General features: G+C 38.5%; 1 protein-coding gene across 2 annotated transcripts in view; it reads left to right on the top strand.

Moving 5' to 3' along the window:
* DHX35 (DEAH-box helicase 35) overlaps nt 1-7,702 on the top strand; it is a 39,040-nt gene extending 31,338 nt beyond the window's left edge. For both annotated transcript variants that reach the window (XM_083358026.1, XM_083358027.1), the window contains 5 exons: nt 1,818-1,947; nt 2,359-2,440; nt 3,016-3,087; nt 4,236-4,374; nt 5,575-7,702. In XM_083358026.1, coding sequence (XP_083214152.1) covers nt 1,818-1,947; nt 2,359-2,440; nt 3,016-3,087; nt 4,236-4,374; nt 5,575-5,619 — 468 coding nt within the window. In that variant the 3' untranslated portion in view covers nt 5,620-7,702. The remainder of the gene's footprint in view (nt 1-1,817; nt 1,948-2,358; nt 2,441-3,015; nt 3,088-4,235; nt 4,375-5,574) is intronic.
* The last annotated feature ends 14,449 nt before the right edge of the window (nt 7,703-22,151 follow it).

The raw sequence follows: 22,151 nt of genomic DNA, 5'->3' as shown, positions 1-22,151 counted from the left end.
AAATTAAAGCTGAGATTCTTACTCTTTATTTGTGTTGTGTAACTTGGAGCATATTTACTGTACTTATCTTTCAAGTATGTCTGTTTGTCAGTGTTAATGTCTTTATTGCAGAATTCTGCCATGTGCAATAGCTTTCTCAGTAGAAATTAAGATTTAAGATGCAGATAAACCAGACATGTCAAACACAAGGCCCGGGGGCCGGATGAGGCCCGCGAAGTGGTTTCTTGTGGCCCGCGAAGCCACCCTGGAAACTGTGAGGGAACGGCCCCCGCTACCTTGGCCCCAGCCCAGGCTGGCCAGGAGCTAGTTACAATTTCATGGTGGTCATCTATGCTGAAATACATTTAGGCTTAGCTCTACAAGGCCATCTGGAAACAGCGAGGGACCGGCCTCTGCCGTGTTGGCACTGCCCCCTGGGTACACCCTGGGGAGGTATCATCCTTTGTGAGGAATGAAGAAATGCACCATCGCCTGGAAGTGGCCAGCACATGGCCCTGTCTACTTCGGGCAGGCAAGAGGCTGGGCAGCATTGCGCTTCTCTTCAGATTCATGCCACCCGGCTCAGCCTCTCGGCACTGTGAGGAGAGCACCCCGCTGCCTGCTAAAACCAGGTAGACTGGGGCTGGGCAGTATTGCCCAGATAACATCAACTCTCATGCTGCTCATGGCATCCCCTTCCCCAGAGTCCACCAAGCTGAATATGTGAAGTAGGCAAGGGCCATGTGCTGGCCACTTCCAGGCGATGGTGCATTTCTTCATTCCTCACGAAGGATGACACTTCCCCAGCTGCGTTTCTTGCCTGTTGTATTCCCTCCCTCATCTCAAATATTTTCCCATCACTCTGTTCTAGGAAGGAAGGAAGGAAGGAAGGAAGGAAGGAAGGAAGGAAGGAAGGAAGGAAGGAAGGAAGGAAGGAGAGAAGGTCTGAGGGAAGTCCTGCCTTAGTCCTGCCCTAATGCCCTTTCACCATCCCCTTGCCCCTTCCCCCTGGCTTATCCTGGGGGGGGTGTCTCCCATCCTATTGCTAAGGAAGCTTTGGATACAAAGCCAGGTCTCCTCACATGGAGAGGGAGTGGGCCTCCCTCATGAGCAACCTGGCTAAGGAGAGCAAGCACAGCAGCAGCAGCCTTGAAGAGGAGGTAACTGCAGCTGGGCACCCCCTTGGGGAAGTGGGGCTGGGCTTAGTGCCGTGGGCGCTTGAGGGGCTGGGCATTTGATCTCTGCGCCACCATCCAGCCCCCCGCATAGCCTGAGAGGAATAGTGAGGCTCCTCCAGTGGACCATGCCTTGGCACTTGTCCCAGTCCCATTTCCTTCTGCCAGAGACCCTCAGATCTGTCCCACTCCTGCCCAGGCCCCCATAGGCACCCTTGAAACGAACGATGTAGAGCTGGCCATGCCCACCTAGTAGGCCACACACATTCCAGCCACACCTACCTAGTAGGCCATGCCCACCTGGCCCCCGAGGGCAACCGCAGTGCTGATGCGGCCCTCAATGAAATTGAGTTTGACACCCCTGAGATAAACTGTAATAATACGTTTCAGTTTGTGAGATTTACAAAAAGGATATTGTGGGTTTAAAGCCTTTTATTATCTGATTTAGCAAAATAGTAGAACCTATTTTTCAAATTGCACTGCTTTTAATTTGGAAAAAGATCATAAGGTTTTGAGATTGTAGTGTAGAGTGGGAAGGTTTGTGTATATCTTCATTCTCATTCTCATGACATTAAGGAAACAAAATTGCATATGAAGTAAGTGTTAACTAACACTTTGACAAAAATATTGTTAGTGTGATTCATCTTTTCCTTTTATTTGTAGCACAACAAAAGTTCTCAGTGGTGTCAGGAACACTTTCTGAATTATAAAGGTCTTGTAAGAGCCACAGTTGTAAGGGAGCAGCTGAAAAAACTTCTTGTCAAGTTCAAAGTGCCAAAAAAATCTAGTGAAGGTATGAACTGCCTAATTTAGCAACGTGTTTCCTGTGTACTTTTAATGTTTGATCTGCAGAATGGAATTTTTCTGTTTTGTTTAGCCTGTAATAGTACTCATTTCTTTATTTATAGGTGTTGTCTCTTATAACTCATATTTGTGTCAGGAATATGTATTTTTGAGAAGAACTTACTCTTCTTTTCTTCCACCACTAATTTGTAATTATTGGCTATTATTTTTCTTTTTTAACTTGAGCCTTTCAGGTCTATTGAAAAAGATAACCTTGCCTCTCGGTATATTTTGGAGGGCAGCTCCGGTAATCCCATGCTTGGATGCTATGATTTGAAAGTCAAAATATCTGGAGGATGCCAAGATACCTATCTCTGATACCTGCTCACTGTAAAATGACAAATCCATCTCCTCCTTATAGGTGATCCAGACCCTGTTCTAAGATGTATTGTTTCTGGATTTTTTGCTAATGCAGCCAGATTTCATTCTACTGGGTGTTACAGGTAAATGTATTTTTACCTAGCAGATGGTTGGCATCGTTACTATAAAACACAGAGTGTAGTGATTAAAAAGTAAGCAGTTACAAAAAGATATAAGCACAAAGTATTCATTCTAGCAAATTCTTCCAAAACCAATAGAAATACTACTGCTTTCATTTAGCTAGCCAATGAAGCATAGGCTAGTCACAATTGAAATGAAGAAGTTTGTTCAAGATTATACTCGATAAAATATCATAATACTTACATGATATAGAAAATTATTATTTGAGTTCATAAAATTCTTTTTGATAGGCATCAGTTGGAATAATTGGTCTCTAGTATGCTTGCTCCATTTTGGCAAACTGGTCATCCTGATAGTGAATTCATTTGATGTTTTTCTTGACAAAATCGTCATTTGAAAAATGAACAGGAAATTTCAAAATATTCAATAGAAGGCTGGGAAAGCTGAAATGTTGCTGATTAGTAATGTGCTGATCATACCAGTATTTGAGGAAATTGATAATGGCTTGTATGGTACTGTACATAAACGTTGACATGTTGCTTTGATAAATATATTTCTGAAATAATGTTATTTCAAGGACTATTCGCGATGATCATGAACTTTATATCCATCCCACTTCAGTGCTGTATGCAGAGAAGCCTCCTCGTTGGTAAGTTACGTTTTTTATTTCTATGATTTTGATATTGTAATTTATGGAGAGCCAATATTAGATTTGAAAGATTGTAATTTAAAAGATATTTTAATTTACAAGATGCAAAATGGAATGATTTCATTTTGAGTGAATGCTGTCCGATACTACTCATTGATTTTTGACTACAGACTTCATAGTGATTGCTTTTGGAATTGTTTGCATTGACTGCTAGAAGATGTTAGAAGTTTGCCTTCATGGAAGGCATACATTATATTTAATCATATTTGCTGATTATTTGGTGTGTCTATAATGTTTAGGTTACTGAAGAGTTTGTTAGGATGGACTTTTCTTGATTCTCTTGCTAGCTGTCCTTTGATTCATGAAGAAATTGGCTAATATTTTGTCTGAGCAAGGAAGAATGTGTAGAAGTTCTGTGTTTATAATATTTCCAAACTGTTATTCTCTTTCCTAAATTGGAGAAACCTATTGTAGTAAGAGGGATGCGGTGGCTCAGTGGTTTAGGACGCTGAGCTTGTCAATCAGAAGGTCGGCAGTTTGGCGGGTCAAATCCCAAGTGCCGCGTAGCAAAGGGAGCGCCTGTTACTCGTCCCAGCTTCTGCCAACCTAGCAGTTTGAAAGCACGTAAAAATGCAAGTAGAAAAATAGGGACCACTACGGTGGGAAGGTAACAGCGTTCCTTGCACCTTTGGTGTCTAGTCATGCCAGCCACATGTCCTCGGACAAGCGCTGGCTCTTCGGCTTTGAAATAGAGATGAGCACCGGCCCCTAGAGTCGGAAACGACTAGCATGCATGTGCGGGGGAACCTTTACCTTTGCCTTTATTGTAGTAAGAAAACCACCAGACTTTGATGCATGAATGAGTGGGAGGAAAAAGCCTTGAATTTAAATGAAAATATATAAAAATCCATAAAATCTTTGCATTGTAATTAAAATTCACCTGTTTGTTGTTCATGTGGCTTTGTGCTTGTCTGCAGTTAAGATTCTAATCTGGCCAAAGTGTGTCTGTGAATCTTATTGCCATGCCATGTCATGCCAAGAAGTTATGCTCAGGGTAAAATATTGGAAGATAATTAACTCATTAATGAGCTCAGGTGTCAAGTCTCATACACTATATTGTTTATTTTTGTTTTATCATTTATCTTTAGGGTAGTGTACAATGAAGTTATACAGACTTCAAAGTATTACATGCGAGATGTTACAGCTATTAAATCTGCTTGGTTATTGGAACTGGCCCCTCATTTCTATCAGCAAGGAACGGTACGGGCTCGGCATGGACTCCAAACGGTACCACTGCTGCATTGGCAGCTCTTATTATATTTTCTTGTGTTTTGTATTTCACCTTTAAAGTGCTTGTTAGATTATAATATACTTCAAAGTTTAAATTGGTTGCTAAATGAGATAGTTGTTAAATAAGGAGCAGCTGTGTTTCAAAATAGTCAACACAAAATGAAAGCCCACGTTATTCTTGAAATGCCATTAATTACAATTGAGTCTTATTTCAGCAAGCAGTATGAACTAGCAAATCTTTAGAAGAGAGAGGGACCATTGATAACAAAATGGTGTTATATGAATAGGTTGATCACTTAGATTTTTAAATGTAAAAGAGAGATGATGTCAGCTGAGTATCAGCAAGCAAGGCATATATTTTCTTTAGAAGACAAGTAGAAAGGAGAAAAAAGTTAGCTCTGTGAATTATTCTATACCACCATCGGTCACATCAAGAGAGCAGTGAGTACGGTGTGCAACTCTACTTGGAATGACTGTATTACTCCATCTGATTAACAGTGGAATGCTTCATTATAATATAAATTCTATTGATGAAGGAATTACAAAAGTCTGCAACTTTACAAGGTGTGTTTTCCTCATTTTATTTATTTTTTATTACCAGGCACCAGCATTTTTACAACCTTAAAACAGCAATTACAGGTAGTCCTCGACTTACCAAAATTTGTTTAATGACTGACTTATGACCATTTTTAAGACTTATAATCATTGTAACACGTCCATGGTCACATGATCCAAATTCAGATGCTTGGCAGCTGACTCATATTTATGACCGTTGCAGTATCCCAGAACCATGAGATCACGTTTTGTGACTTCTGACAAGCAAAGTCAGTGAGAAAGCCAGATTCACATAGCAATCATGTTACTAACAATTGCAGTGATTCACTTTACAACTGTGGCAAGAAAAGTCATAAAATGGGACAAATGTTATATAACAACCATCTCGCTTAGCAACAGAAATTTTGGGCTCAATTGTGGTTATAAGTTGAAGACTACCTGTATTTCTATATTGGCAAATGGTTGTACATTTTAATGCTTTTGGCCAAATGGCAAAGTGGAGTTTTAGAAGAGCTGCAAAAGCAACGTTCAATTTGATGCTAGTAGGCTGTCAGTTTTAATTAACTCCTTGATGAAGAGTTAGTTCATTAGACCATTGATGGGATTATAAATTTTGAAAGATACTATCTTTTTTCATTACAGCATCTTTCCCTGAAAGCCAAAAGAGCTAAAGTAGATGACCACTGACTCTCTCTGGCTGTTGGAATTCAACATGTGCGATGCTGAAATTGTTGCCAATTTGAAAATGTACAACTGTCCTTCCAACAATTAGTTGATTAGCAACCTGACCTCATGTCAACTGTTCATGTTGAAATGCCTGCTTGCCAGGATTCTGTAGGGATGTATGCATGACCAATACATTGTAACACTTAAATAGAGCTTGTATTGTGGACATCTTATCCAGCAGTCTAGTTGTGATGACCACTTCTGTTCATCAGGGCATTATGCTCATTTTGAAATAAAGTAGAAAAATTATCAGTGCAAAAGGAGAGAGATGCAATTCAAGGAAATTTGCAATACATGGATACATTATACTCTTGAAGCAGAAAAGGGAGGAGGCAGATACAGTGCCCTCAGAGAGATGCTCAGGATCCTTCAGACCACTGTGAGAAACTTGATCATCCTGGAACTACCTGCTAATATTAGGCAGATTTGGAAACACAAGCAAAGCCTCGACGTACCTTAATGGGTAGAAATGAAAACCTTGAAACTGTGATTGTGCCTAACTGCTGTGATTTTTCCCCCTGCCTTTTTTCTTGTAAAGCAATAGATTTCTAATCTTTTACCAGTTTTTACATTTGTTCTTTCTTGCATTTTCTCTCTTACAATGGTCATGATTTTCCAATTAGCTTCCTTTACAACTGTAATGTCAAGATTGTCACTAAATGAAGCTCCTGAAGCAGTAGGCGTGAGCTTAAATGGACTCCAGAAGATGGTAGAGGACAGGAAGGCCTGGAGGAACATTGTCCATAGGGTCGCGATGGGTCGGACACGACTTCGCAACTAACAACAACAACAACATTGTTTGTTGTTTCCTTTCATTTCAAAATTAAGAAATAAGGAACTTGGAGGCAATATCTGCACATTCTCAAAGTTTTGGTATTATAGTTAACAAAAATCTGTGGTTCTTGGCATGTGGTTTATATCCAATGCCAGTCTGCTGAAATTCAGATATTGCTGATTATAGCAATGAGGATAAAGAATCCAACTTTAAGAGAGCCAGAAGGACCACATCCAAAAGATATTCTCTTTTTCCCCAACTGAGGCTCAGTTGAATATAAGGTTTCCTTGGAACAGGACACAGGGCACTACAGAATTGCTAGTGTTCTACCTCCATAGGTTTCTGTTGCATGCTCCTTGTACAGTAAATAAGAACTTTTGGGGAAATGACTGTAGCTTGGGGGAGGGAAAGATATTAGGGAAACAGCCAATTAGAACAAATTCAAGAAATTAAATTCCCCCCAAGAAATGGAGTACTGTTTCCATTTTACAGTTAACTTGAGATCCATTTGACAGTGTTGTTTATAGTGAAATATAACAAATGATAAAAATTACTTTCAGTGAATCTTAAAAAAAAATCTTTTGACATACATTTTTTTTTTAAATAAAACATTCTGAACTTTGCAGTTGTGCTGGGATTGTTTTCCTCAGAGAGGAAGGATGGCTTGTCTAGAGTACGCTGCTGAAAGTGGGCATTGACTGTTTTTCTTTTGTAATTTCCTTCTTTGCTTCAGTATGTTGATATTTATTTTGAAATCTTTATTTTAGATATATGTACTTTGGAGATACGGATTTGTCTTTCTTTCCAGAACCTAAGTTGGTTGTATGACTTGTTCTCTTCTTTTTTATTCTTTTGAAAATACACATAAATTGTGGCATTATTTTTACACAGAATATGGATGTGCATCCTGAGTCACTTTGTCAAACTCCTCTTTCCATTCTGCTTTTCACAAGTCTGCAGAGAAGCTTGATCCATCGATGTGTGATCCATACAATGTCTTTGTGCTGTATGTGCAACTTAACAAAATTTAATTCCAATTTATGGATTCATGGTTTCTCTCCCTCTCCTGTTTGTGAGTTCCATAGGCTTATTTTTCATTTTTTTGCGCACTATGTGATATTAAGAATGGTGTTAATGCTCCAAATGAGTCTCTAAAAAGCTCTTCCTTTAAAGAGTTTGTAAAGTCCTGGATACAAAGTGTGTAAATTTTCATGTTGCTTTGTCTTCTTGAAACAGTTTAGAAAAACAAAATAAAGCTGTCTTCCATAACTCTTGAAATGTTGTTCCTCTTGGTAATGAAGTATCATTTTGTATTTTCTATCTCTGTGGGCTTCTTGGTAAAAATGCAGGAGTGGCTTACCATTGCCTTCTGCCATGCAGAATAAATAGGATGAAGTAGTGACAGTCATTGAAGTGACAGTAGACCTTGGGTGATCCTACTGGAAATATATACACGTATATATTCCCAATATTTCTTGTTATCCGTCCCAGAAATTCTCCACCATGATGAGGCAGCATAGCAAGACTTTGGGGGAAGGAAGTTCGGTGGACTAAGTATCATTAGCAGAAGACCTAAAAGATAAGATGAAGGCCAGTTCATCATAGAGAAAGTCTATGTGGTCACTAAGAATTGATAATCACATCATAAATATTAAATCTATATTTTGATATGAGTTTTATGGAGAGCTAGTTGAATGTAAGTATAAATAAATAATTTGAGGTTGATTACTATGATATTAGATGAATGTTGATGTAGACTTACATAGTCTGCCCCTTAAACCCAATTCTCTATCATGAAAAATGAAATTCTGTACTATGTTTGTGGTGTACTTGTGATCCAAAGAAATGAGAGAGTTGTTTTAAGAAGTTGCAGATAAACTCAACATTTCTGTCCCCACCCTTCAGTGCTCTGAATTACATGAAGAGCTGCACAGACATGCACACCCTCTCTCTCTGCCTTTATTCTGTCATTGAACAGTGTTACACACACACACACAGAGAGAGAGAGAGAGAGAGAGAGAGAGAAGATTCCATACATTGGCCTTTTATTGGGTTTGTAATAGAAATGAAACAAAACCATTTTTCTTAAGGGAAAATGACCATCCAAGAGACAAAATAGAGAAAGTGCACAGGGCAAGGCTTCTGGAATTCTTTCCAACGTATTTACCAGCATGGTCCTGGGGGGCATCTATTTTTCCCGCACAACTAAGTAGCATATTAGATCTGCCTGCAAATGTATTCTACTTTCAGTTTATATTGCTTCTCATTGGGGGGGGTGTGCATGTGTGCACTAGAAAGCATAGGGCTGGTTGCATTTGCTCCACTTTAGTCACATGATGAGAGGCTTAAAATGGGGCAGCTGGAAACATTTTGAGCTGCTTATCCAAGTTGCCTCTCCCATAGAGGTGCACTTGGGAAATTCTTCCTGGAGTGTTATTCTCTGCAGCCCTTGGCTTGATCCAGATCATTTTTTTTACCTCAGTCTTCTTCTGGCTTCCAAATCTCAAGTCTTTCTTTTGCTACACCAAACTGGTCTCATTCCATTCTGTTTTGAGAAAGTTATCCTGCTCATGGAGAGTTTATTCAGTGTACTTCACATAATTTCTTTCTCGCCTTCTGTTGCTTTGGAAAGAATAAAATCTGCAGTTTGGTAACCAAAGACAGAGCTAGGTAAAGGTCATGATAAAATTTGTTCTTTATTAAATTTGATTTAGATAAGGGATGTTCTAAATTATGTCCATCAAAACAAGTGAATTATTTTGCATAGTTCTAGTGATGTCAAAATAGCACCAGAATTGGGGTTAATTTATTTTTTTTCTTTTTAAAAGAAGAATTGTCACTTAGAAACCTTTGATATTAGGAAAGTTGAGTACTGTGATCAGATGCCAAGGGATCACAACCTCACCTACATATATTTCATTTGTCAGGACAAGGTTCTTGGGATGTTCCCTTGGGAACATCAAGGGATCATGTTTAAGAATAATAATCTTAAATATTCTTCCCAGTGCCAGTTCAATGCCTTAATTAATCTGTCAATTACTGTCATTTTATCTTTAGGAACAGGATAAAATAAGTATGTCTCACAACTCTTGAATGGGGCCTAATCTGCAGTCTGCTTATCATTCTGATATGAATTATGATCTCAGAATTAAATCTGAACTCACAAGAGCTGAAGAGCTGGCCTTGATTCTTGGGAAAATGAAGTACCGTAGCTCAAACCTGTTGGACATGTGCAGATATCTAGAGGCTTTTACCTTTAGTAGTGTTTAGTGATGCCCATGTTGATACAGAACCCATGTGTGGCACAGTGTAGAGCATGGGTGTCAAACCTGCGGCGTCATGTGATGTATCGCGACTTTTTTCCCATTGCCAGCAATAGAGTGGGCAGGGTTTTGGCATGAGGTATCTGGCCCATGGGCCAGCAGTTTGACACCCTTGGTGTAGAGGCTTTTTTCCAGGCCAGTCTAGGCTATTTTGGGAAATGGAAAGGAGAACTGGGACTACCTATAGCTTCCCACTTTAAGGAAAGGTACAACTTTTTAACTGGTTTTAACTTTTGTATGTTTTGATTTTTAATTCCCTGTAAACCGCCCTGAGTCCTCAGGGAAAGGGCAGTATACAAATGCAACTAAATAAATAAATAAATAAATAAACTATGAATTATAGGTAGCTGGAATTTTCAAGTCAGATTAGGAATGAAAGATTAAAAAATCACACATACACACAAAAACACCATTACAAAAACATGGCTGGTTTTATAGCATTGCTCTTAGCCAGGCAACAAGAGTCCTGTCTATAACCATAAAGTGACTATAGGTACCGTAATATTAGTCTTACCTGCAGGGCAGTACTGGTGTAGTAGATCTCCAATGCTAATAGTCTGGAACAGTTATGAAAGATATCACTGACTGGTACCACTATTTTCTTTGAAAGCTTGAAGAGCTCTGTCCTTCACTAATGCCACAAATAGCCCTGCTTCAAAATTGATAAACAACTGCAGTTAGAGGAATAGAGTAAGGAGACTTTAAAAGTAGGAATGCTGCCTGCTTCTTGGGAGTTACACTTACTGTTAATTGGAAAAAAAATACAATGGGAAGGGTGCTTTGCTACCAATATAGATGTGACATGCCAACAATATGGATTCCAAATTTTAAATGAGCACTTTTAGTAATGAGATATAAATTAGCTTTAAAAGTTAGATGACAGGATTTCAAAATATTGATTGGCTGTTGAGATATGCAACTTTTGTTGAGATACAAACTCAGAGTTTCAGCTAACCAGGATAATTTATTCCATTCTGTACAAGTAGAGGAGCAGAGAGAATAGAATAAGTTCCTGATCTATTAAAACCTTGATAAAAGAAAATTTCATTACAATATTTTGTTGCAGGTCCTGTTTCTAATAAGGAATTTGTATGTAGACATTTAATGATGGCGTGTTATAATCATTGTCCTTAAGAAAACCAAGGCTGAATTGCATTTGTATACAAATGGTAAATTATATCCATGTGCACAATCATCAGATGCAATCTACCTGCAATTCTTGCACAATGTTTTTGTAGAAATTTTGTGATTTGAGAAGTGGCCAGTAATTATATACTTCTGCACTGATTTATCTGTCAGCTTCCTCTATCAAGTGCTTTGAAAAGCAATAGGAAAATATTTTGTTCAGATTAGCCTATTCAGAGGAGACTCTGCCTTCCTTGATTTCTGTTCCTGTTGTACACATTGCAGACTACATGCTTACATTTAAATGTATTAACCATGGATCCTTGATTATTCATCATTAAAGTTAGATTGCCAGAAATCAATGGCCCAGGCAGATGTAGCATTGCTGTTTATGTCTACAATCGGCAGAGCTCTTTTATGTGCACAATTCCTATGATGCCATCTTGATTTATTATTGTGAATGCTGAATTTCCATATATAGTCTGCTTGATTTGTATAGTTCCTTTTTTTCTCTGTGTGGATTCTAGCTATTTAATATTTTACCTATTAATCCAAGACTTCAAATTTTGAGCTTCATCTTACATCACCATTAGTTACCCTGGAGATACTTGGAATGCTCACCCTCCTGCTATTTTTACAATTACATCTTTTAGGTAATTGTTAATGTTCTCCTTCCCACCCAGGTCATCTATAAAAATGTTTGGTATGTAGTTTTTTTTTTTACTTTTTAAATTGAATGTAAATTTATACTGTATTTTAACCTACGGCTTATTTGTTAAGCCATTGTTAAAATTGCTGACTGTAAACTGCTTGGCATGGTATGGCAAGGCAAAAGGAAATGGTATGTGAATATACTAAATAAATAATAAAAGGACCTGAAGGTTGATGGGACTTAGTGTTTTCAAGATTAGAAACTGAATCAATGCACAGCCCAGTGTATTACAACTTCATTGATCAGTAGATCAAAGTGATATGTTGCTAACCTCCTTTGTTTCCACTATCTTGATGCCAATGTCAAATTAGGAATTCTCTTTTTAACCAGCTAATTACTTGGCTGTAAATTTAAAGGCTCTCCCTATCAGATCAGAGGGGTGACTATGCTCCTAGTACCTTCCCTTAAATCAGGGGTAGGCAACCTCGGCTCTTTTATGACTCATGGACTTCAACTCCCAGAATTCCTGAGTCAGCAATTCTGGGAGTTGAAGTCCATGAGTCATAAATGAGCCGAGTTTGCCTACCCCTGCCTTAAATATTGCCACCTTATGGGATTTAGGAAGTGTAGCAGCTGTACCCTTTCGGTTGCAGCCTCTGCCTTATGGAGCACGCTTCCCCTTGAAGTTTGGCAGGCTTCTACCCTCCTAGTCAAATAGCACTTCTTTTCCCCCCAAGTGCTAGGACACGGTGAAGTGGATAAGAGGATTTAATAAGTGGAAGTTTAACTTTGGTGCCAGATTTTAAATGTTTATGATTTTAATAAATATATGTATTATTTTGCTTTATTGTTGTTTTAATTGTTGACTGAGTGCCACCCAGAGTTCGATATAAGATAGGTGGAGAAAGAAAGAAAAAGGAAAGAAGGAAGAGAAAGAAAGAAAAAACGAAAGGAAAGAAGGAAAGAAAACTTGAGCAAAAAAATATGCTGTAAACCTTCATATTTTTTTCTGGATGGCAGTTGGGAGGATTTTGACAGGTGTTCTTCACAGCACTTAATAAAAATGGCATGTTGTCAGTACAAGAAGCCATAGGAGATTTCCTATTTCCTATGTCTCTCCAGAAACCTCTTTAGAATGATGGCAGCATTATTTTAAGGCAGAGACTTCTGCTTTTTAGGAAGAGTTCTAGCATGTAGCATAAAATTACAAAGAGAGAGCAAAATGACCTACAGCTGTCCCCACATGTAATGTAAAGGCTCTTTGGAAGATCTGCCATTGCTTCTCCCTTGACTCTTTTACTTGGAGTTGAAAATTTCACCTCAACATTACTTGAGAACAGTGCCAATTTGTTCTCAGTTCATCTGGGTTGAAGGTCTCGTTCTTGCAGTTAATCTTCCTGTTTTGGGGGGGGAGGGGGGGATAGCATGACTCCTCTTGGTCTTGCAGGCAAGAACCTAGGCAAACTGGCTGAAAAAGAAAATTGGAAATCTGGATGCTGACGGAGACTGCTGGGCTTGGAGAGACTCAAATAACAAATTGAACAGAGAATATCTTAAGACGGGTCTGGTTTATTGTCCAGATCAGGTCAGCAGAAAAAAATATTGGGAGGCTGAACAAAGAGATGGGCTCCTTTAGCAGATAAATGGGCTGATCATTTCATATTGAGGAACAATCTCTAAAACATAGTTTACTGCACAGCTGAGGACTGAAGCATTTGCTGATGCCAAGAGCTCCTGCTCTGACCCTAGGTGTGAGGGGAATTAAATGGTGCACTGTTTTTTGATGGTTAAACTCCCTGAAGAAGACACACCATTTGTTACCAGCACTCTGATAAAGTAAAGTGCGGTTTATATGTACAAGGCCGGCCTTCAACTCATCTCAGAATGAATGGAGAGGTAAAATTGAATTTTACACTCCTGCTGCTATGATTAATGTTCTGGCTATCAGGCGCTGCTTTGGACCACAAGGGGGCAGTGTGGCCCCACGATCTCTCACCTTTTGCCCATTTGTGTACTCGGAGTTGCAAAACGGAAGGGCGTCTGCATAAATGATTAAAGGCTGTGAGAATAAACCTGTTACAGCAATAAATTCCCTGCGTGCCCACCTCAGTTAAATCCTTTGATATGAGGCAGTACCTGACAAAGGAATAAACTTGTTAGATGAATAAAAGAGTCCACGTATGTTAAATCATAGGTTTTAACAGCACAGCTCTATGCCTGGTTGCGTGGAAAGAAAAAATTGAAACTCGGATAAAAGCAGGAAGGGAAAAAATACTCAATATATTGCACTGCCAGAAATATCCCACTATTTTTAATATTTGAAAGTAAAATGTATAAAAGTAAGCACAACATTTATACTGAATATATATATTATCAATAGAGTACAGCCCAATTTATTACCGTACTTATGCTATCCACAAATAGTACATTTTCTATATGAATGCACATTAAAAAAAATTAATAAAAATAGCTCTCATGGATGTTTCCAGAGGCCTATAACATGTTTAATAATTAAATTACTAAATCAATTTGACGAGACCCAAAATAATACGCATATTCTGTTTACCTCACCTCAGTTAAATACTACAACATTCCTATGAAGTAGGTCCCTCTACCACAGGGGTAGGCAACCTTGGCTCTTTTATGACTCATGGACTTCAACTCCCAGAATTCCTGAGTCAGCATAGCTGACTCAGGAATTCTGGGAGTTGAAGTCCACGAGTCATGAAAGAGCCGAGGTTGCCTACCCCTGCTCTAGCACATCGTAATTAGTTTACTTTTGACATTTGTATAATTTAATTGGTAGATCTTGGTTGGGACAGCCCACTGTAATAAGTGTAAACATGACAATAATATAAACAAATGAGTATACAACAGGAGAAGGAAATACGTTTGATGAGCCACATTTCCTGTTGTGATAATGGTGAGAATCTAGAGAGACTATTACAGAAAAAGGAAGGATGTTCAGATAAGCCAGCAGAATGAGCTGGCTTATCTGAAATAGAGGAAAGGTTAAATATTGTTCCTACAATGGAAAAGCAAAGCTAAATGAACTGCTGGGCAGTGTACTACACTTGAAGAATGGACTTCAACTCCCAGAATTCCCCAGCCAGACTTCAGAAATACTAGCAGTGAGCTTGGATGAGTCAATACAATGCTGTCCATTTCATCATGAAGGTGTTTGTTGAAAGAAGATAAGTCCGCAGCAGATTCTCCATTCTTACTGCCTAATGCACCTTACCCTCTAATAGGAATAGGCGAAATGATGTTCTCCAGATGTTTTAAACTATAACTTCCATCATCTCTTTCATTAGCCACACTCACAAATTGTGGCATTCCTTGATTTCTGGGGGAGGTTTGGAGAATTGTAGTTGATGACTGAAGCAAAGAACAATAGGGAAGTGAGTAGACTCACTTTCTAACCGCTTTCAAAACTTGCTCATTAAGTATAACTATTGGATTCCTTTGGAACAACAAGTTTGAAAATGCCAACTGCCTTTAATCCTGAACAAAAAGAAACTCTAATTATGAGCTTAAGAATGTAAAGAATCTGAAATAAAGAGCAAAAAGCTAACATTTTGTGCTTAGAAAGTTATAATAGATTAATGGTCAGATAAAACTGAAATATTAAAACTGTTAAAATAAGATTTTGGAATTTCTTTATAATTAATAAAGAAAATATTTTCTTCTTAATTATTTATATTTAAGAACAAACAGTTCCTTGTGGAAAGTAAATTCTGTTTTGTTTTTTTACAAGACATAACAAAGACAAGCAATTTCATGATTTCAAAAACTGGCTACTAGTGGATTTTAGGTAGAGGAAATGTTATCAGAATAAAATATTGAAGGAGAATAAGGAACGGAATTAGAAAATATCAGCGATATCAGTGATGATGTCTATTTTTATGAATAGACTATGTGCAAAAGAGATTATTGAAGAAATGAGAAATGTAGAACAAATTTTATCTGACAAGTCAGACATGGTATTGAAAGTGAACTTACAACTGACAGACCAAGAGAATGGCTTAGAATAGGATGCTTCACTTAAATATAAAAAAGAAACTAGCTGAGTTTTAAAATTTAAAAGGGAAATACTAATTGTAATTCATGAGAGTGAACCAGATAATTTTTTTCTATTGGATTTAGAAAAGAGGCTTGTTGTAGTCTTGAACAATTCAATGCCCAGGGACAAAGAAGAAAGGTAGAGAAATCAAATCCTACAGCAATCACCTGACAATGAGATGAGTAGCATATAAATTTAATAATAATATTATAATGAACTAAAAATTAGGCTTCTTAGAAGTAAAATGCAGAAATATAAACTTGGTTATATGTTGTTATTTCTGACAACCCTTTCTGGACATTCTCCTGATGTTTATGGTTTTTTGTGGTTTTCTTTTGAAGTTTTATAGATTTGCTTATAGATAAGAGATAGAATATGGGTTGAAGAAATAAGATTGTAACTTTTTTTGGGGTGAAGAGCCATTAAATTTGTTTATGCTTACAGTATGAGGAAGGTATATCTTTTTTATAATATTCCTGCTTTTTCTTTCTTTCCTCTTACACTTTTTTCTATTTTCTAATATATGAGGTAGATTCATTACATGCAAAGCAAAATAGTTCAAGCCATGATTTGTCATAATTGTGATGATTATGGCGTACAGCTCATGAAAACCCCAAATCCACAATCTCAGAAAATTAGAATATTACATGCAATCAATAAAACAAGGAGTGTACATAGAACAATAGCGGACCTCTGAAAAGTATAAGCATGCATATGTTCTCAGTACTTGGTTTGGGCCCCTTTTACAGCAATTACTGCCTCAATGTGGCGTGGCATGGAAGCTGTCAGCCTGTGGCACTGCTGAGGTGTTATGGAAGACCAGGATGCTTCAATAGTGGCCTTCAGCTCTTCTGCATTGTTCGGTCTCATGTCTCTCATCTTTTTCTTGGCAATGCCCCATAGATTCTCTATGGGGTTCAGGTCAGGCGAGTTTGCTGGCCAATAAAGCACAGTAATCCCACGGTCATTGAACCAGATTTTGGTGCTTTTGGCAGTGTGGGCAGGTGCCAAGTCCTGCTGGAAAATGAAGTCAGCATCCCTATACAGCTCGTCTGCGGAAGGCAGCATGAAGTGCTCCAAAATCTCCTGGTAGATGGCTGCGTTCACCCTGGACTTAATGAAGCACAGTGGACCAACACCAGCAGTTGACATGGCTCCCCAAATCAACACAGACTGTGGAAACTTCACACTGGACTTCAAGCATCTTGCAGTGTGTGCCTCTCCATTCTTCCTCCAGATTCTGGGTCCTTGGTTTCCAAATGAGATGCAAAAGTTGCTCTCATCAGAAAAGAGGACTTTGGACCACTGAGCAACAGACCAGGTCTGTTTTTCTTTAGCCCAGGTAAGACGCTTCTGATGTTGTTTGTTGTTCAGGAGCGGCTTGACAAGAGGAATACGACATTTGAAGCCCATGTCCAGGATCCGTCTGTGTGTGGTGGCTTTTGATGCACTGACTCCAGGCTCAGTCCACTCCTTGAGAAAGTCCCCAACACTTTTGAATGGCCTTTTCCTGACAATCCTCTCCAGGCTGCGGTCATCCCTGCTGCTTGTGCACCTTTTTCTTCCACACTTTTCCCTTCCACATAACTTTCTATTAATGTGCTTTAATACAGCACTTTGGGAACATCCAACGTCTTTTGCAATTACCTTTTGAGGCTTTCCCTCCTTATGGAGGGTGTCAGTGATGGTTTTCTGCACAACTGTCAGGTCAGCAGTCTTCCCCATGATTGTGATTCCTACTGAACCAGACTGAGAGACCATTTAAAGGCTCAGGAACCCTTTGCAGGTGTTATGACTTAATTAGCTGATTAGAGTGGGACACTTGAGCCCAGAATATTGCACCTTTTCACAATATTCTAATTTTCTGAGATTGTGGATTTGGGGTTTTCATGAGCTGTACGCCATAATCATCACAATTATGACAAATCACGGCTTGAACTATCTTGCTTTGCATGTAATGAGTCTATCTCATATATTAGTTTCCCCTTTTAAGTTGCATTACTGAAATAAATGAACTTTTGCACGATATTCTAATTTTTCGAGTTTTACCTGTATTATGTGAAAATACCCTGATTCATTTATACATAAGAGAATTAAAAACCTCCTAGTAGTGATTATTGTTGTATGACTGTACTTTTTGCTTCTCCTTTTGGAAACTGGTTATAGGAACTGCTGCTAAAGCAGGATTTCTGATATACCTTAGCATGTATTTTATCCTCTGCAGAATACAGGCTCTCAGTTCCCTACAAGCGGTTTATCCAAGGACGGGTTAATGAAACTACAGAAGAAAAGCCTCAATTTGCAGCATTTTATTGCTTTTGAAATTGCAGTGATAATGATGAGGACAAGGAGAAAAGCAAAAATCCCAATAATAAATGGTGAAGGACATCAAGGAGCCAGCCTCCTTCCCAAAAGAGGAAATTGTTTTTTTGACAATTGGGTGTTTGTGGTGGTGGTGCTAGGGAAAGTCCCTGTAAAACAAGGAGTTTGTATAGAAGAGGATAAGTTCATATCAAATGGGCATCTGGTGACAGGAAAGGAAATGGTGAGACAGCTGGAAATGCAGAAGGAGAGCTGAGAAAATCGATACAAGATAAGCGTTGCAGGGGTAGTGCTGTTCATCAGGTGACAAAGTTAAAGACAGCAAGCCACTAAAAGGGAGAAAATATCACTGACCCTCTGCAATATTGATCAAACAGCTGAGACACCCAAGGCCAAACTCACCAATAAAGTGAGACGTATCAACAAGAAGTCTGTGAAAGCAGATTGAGCTGGTTTGTGAAGGTCTTTGTGGGGGGGGGGGAAGCGAAGTCAGGGGAGGGAGTTCCATCCTGTTAACTGTCTCTTTTTGTCTGGTTAAATGCAAAGCTGTGAAAGGACTTTGTGTGGGTGTAGAAATCTATGGGTATCAAAATGAAAAACAACCAAGCGTCCACAAATGTAAGAAGGACCCTTCTTCCTAGAACAGGTAGTTCTCGACTTATTACTACAGTTGAGCTCAAAATTTCGGACACTAAGTGAAAGATTTCTTGCCTTTCTTGCCGTAGTTGTTGAGTGAATCACTGCAGTTGTTAAGTTAGCAACACCACTGTTAAAGTGAATCTGGCTGCCCCATTGACTTTGCTGGTCAGAAGATGGCAAAAGGCAAGCATATTTATTTATTTATTTTATTTTAATTCCATTTATATCCCGCCCTTCTCCGAAGACTCAGGGCGGCTTACAAGCTTAGCAGTAGCCTTCATTCTATGTATATGCCTGCTTATTAGGGCTTTCACACACACCCCCCAAGCGGCATTATTACAAAGTCAGCTTAATTGCCCCCAACAATCTGGGTCCTCATTTTACCTACCTCGGAAGGATGGAAGGCTGAGTCAACCTTGAGCCTGGTGGGACTCGAACCTGCACTAATTGCAGGCAGCTGGTGTTACTGGGACACTGTATGACTGGGACACTGCAACTGTCATAAATGTGAATCAGTTGCCAAGTGTCTGAATTTTGATCACGTGACCTTCGGGACACTGCAATGGTCATAAGTGTAAAATACGGTCATAAATCACTTTGTAACTTCAAATGGTCACGAAATCAACTGTTGTAAGTCAAGGACTACTTGTAGTCTGACCACAGAAGAGCACCTGTCACATGGAGCTGTGTTATTTCCTAGCTTTCAAAGTTGGACGGCATTTTGGAGAAATGGAAGCAGTTGCAACGAGTAAGGTGTTACCTGTGTGAAAGTGTTTTCATAGCTCCAGAACTCTGTAATTACAGAAATAATTGCTGGGCAATGGTTAAGGAAGGTGTTCTTATGGGAATGTTATTTTTGTCAAAGTGGGGTAAGCCATCCCTGCTGCATTTAGAGGTATTCCTACCAATTCTGCACTGAAGTCCTTGTCTGATGGCACCATCAGTATTAATTGTTTACATGAGAGTAACCCATCTCTGGATAGTTGCACATTACAATATCAAGATGGAAAACCAAGGATGACATTTTCTGTGAAAATGCAGTGAGGCCAGCAACTGAAATCAGCAGCTATTTTAAAGATTAAATGGCTTTGTTTTCTGTAAATAATTATACAAATATTCGCATAGCTGAAATGCTGTTATGAATTGGGTTCTAGAGGAAGTTCAGAGAAGTCTTCCCCTATTCCTGAGTAAGTAAGCCCTTGAATAAGCAACCTAGAGAATGAGGTTGTCCTCAACAATGGAATTTAGGCAGGATGCTAGGTGAAGCAAAAAATGACCCATATCAGGTTTAGGTCTTACAATAATTGCATTTAAGTTGATATTTACATTAATATGTAATAAAATCCTACTGCTAGAAATCAACCACACCACACAAAAACCAAGATAGTCTTATTTCACAAAGTGGTATGCTAACTACTCCCATATCTGGAAGATCAATAACTATCAAACTTAGTAGCTGAAGGCTTTCAAATATCTTGGCATTTATTTCCAATTATTATCTTCTTAGAAGCTTCACTCTTCAAACCTCTTTGTGAACCCAAACAACTTCTAATGAAATTATTAGATATTCTGTTTATAAGGATAACACTTATATGCCTGCAACATTTAAATCTTTAAAGCCTAAATGCTAAATATTCTGCTGTATGGTGTTCAATGTTGCATTTACAAGGACTTCTGTGCCTTATAGGATATACAATCTATCCTCTGAGCAGTGCTTTTTTTGTAAGAAAAAAGGTGCTGGAATTCACATCTTGTTAATCATTTATTTTAAAAATTATATATTCAGTTCTTAGCAGAACCGGTGCTTGAGAAGTAATTAGTATTTTTTTTTATTTTAAAATTTGGGGTCACACTTTTACACTAAAAATTTAAAATAGATTTTCAATTCAATGATTTTTTTTAAAATAAAGAAATTATTAACCTTTTGCACGTAGTCAATCACCTTATACACACCCACACATGTCAATTGTGTAACGAAAGATAACGGTTGTTGCCTGCACTAAGCATTCAGCACACGACCACACGACCAATCACAAGCCAAATAGTGCCACAAGCTGAGCAGCGCCATCACAACCAGTGTGGATGAAGTATGCATGCATCGTACATGACACACACACAGCACACATAGCCCACGTGCACAGTTTTAATGATTTTGCCGCCGACCTGCTACGCTCGACAGGGCGATTCAGGTCCATGTGGACCAAACATCAAATTTTCAAAAGTTACTTTTAAAACTTGGAAAATCCTTCAAAAAAAGGTGCCAGAACTCTGTTCCGGTGCGTTCTATGACAAAAAAAGTCCTGCTTCTGAGAATCTTATTCTGAGTTTCTTGTTCTGTTACTAAAACATTCCTTAAGAATTTGGCTGTATCTCAGACAAAGATCAGGAACAACTCTGCTGGTTGAAGTATTGGCTTATACAAAGTTAGGGAGGAGAAAACAGAACAGAAAGCTTTTCCTTCCATTAATTTTTAAGTTAATGAATTACAGAATTTAAGCATATATATTTTAAAGTTGTTTGCATAGGGTTAAAATACCCTTTGACTTTACTATGTTTTATTAGCAATTAAGTGAGCTTGTCTACTGCACAGGAACAGTCCTGTTCCTTCATCCTCCCACCTCCATTTGACAGGTCAAGTGGACAGAAGATTTATTTGAGCTTGACAGATAATGTTTTTCCTCCTTCTTGGAGCAATTGCCATTTAAGTGACCTGAAATCTAAGGCCTTTATTTCAAAATACGCTGGTAGACTTGTAACTGTCCCAGTTTGATTTCTTCATGTATTACTAATGTGTCAGTGCTTCTTTTCATTCTTGTATTGTTGGCATAGGCAGGAACTACTCATTGATGCTTACTTGGGGCTAACCCAGACATACAGCTGGTAGTAAAGCTACCAGCTTTACTTTCAGAAAAAGTGTAACAAAATAAGTCAGGAACCCAGGAGCTCTCACTTTACAATTCTTCATTTAAGTATGCATAATCTTATTTAAATTATGAATCCTAACAACCATCAGTGAATCTAGGAAAGCAGTGTTCCAATATTTAAGGGACTGCCACAAAGTGGGGATCAACCTATTTTCCAAAGCACCAAGCAAGGCAATAAACAATGGATGGAAACTAATCAAAGAGAGGACCAACCTAGAACTAGGGAGAAATTTCCTGACAGTGAGAACAATTAACCAGTGGAATGAATTGCCTTCAGATGTTGTGGGCGCTTCATCACTGGAGGTTTTTAAAAAGAGACTGATAGCCATTTGTCTGGAATGGTATAGGGTCTCCCTTCCAACTCTGTTATTCTGTTCAACAGAAATGTAAAAAGCCAAGTGGTGGCCAAAAGTAATTTGCACAAGTCTAGTTTGCAGCATCTGTTTTTCAGGCACATTAACTGAAAGCAACATCATCTTATTTCTCACCTTTTTCTGGATTCCCTTACAATTGGCTTTATAGTCATTATTTATTAAGGCCACCATTTATTGAAGACCTATTTTTTTTTCTTTATCACAGTTAAGATGCCCTGACTCAGCGGACAGGAAATGTGGAAATACAATCTGCAAACTCTGACAATATTCTGTTATTCTGCAATCCTATCTGCTTC

This window comes from Vipera ursinii, assembly GCF_947247035.1.
Source record: "Vipera ursinii genome assembly, chromosome: 3".
Lineage (NCBI taxonomy): Eukaryota > Metazoa > Chordata > Lepidosauria > Squamata > Viperidae > Vipera > Vipera ursinii.
This window is presented reverse-complemented; position numbering and strand designations above follow the sequence as displayed.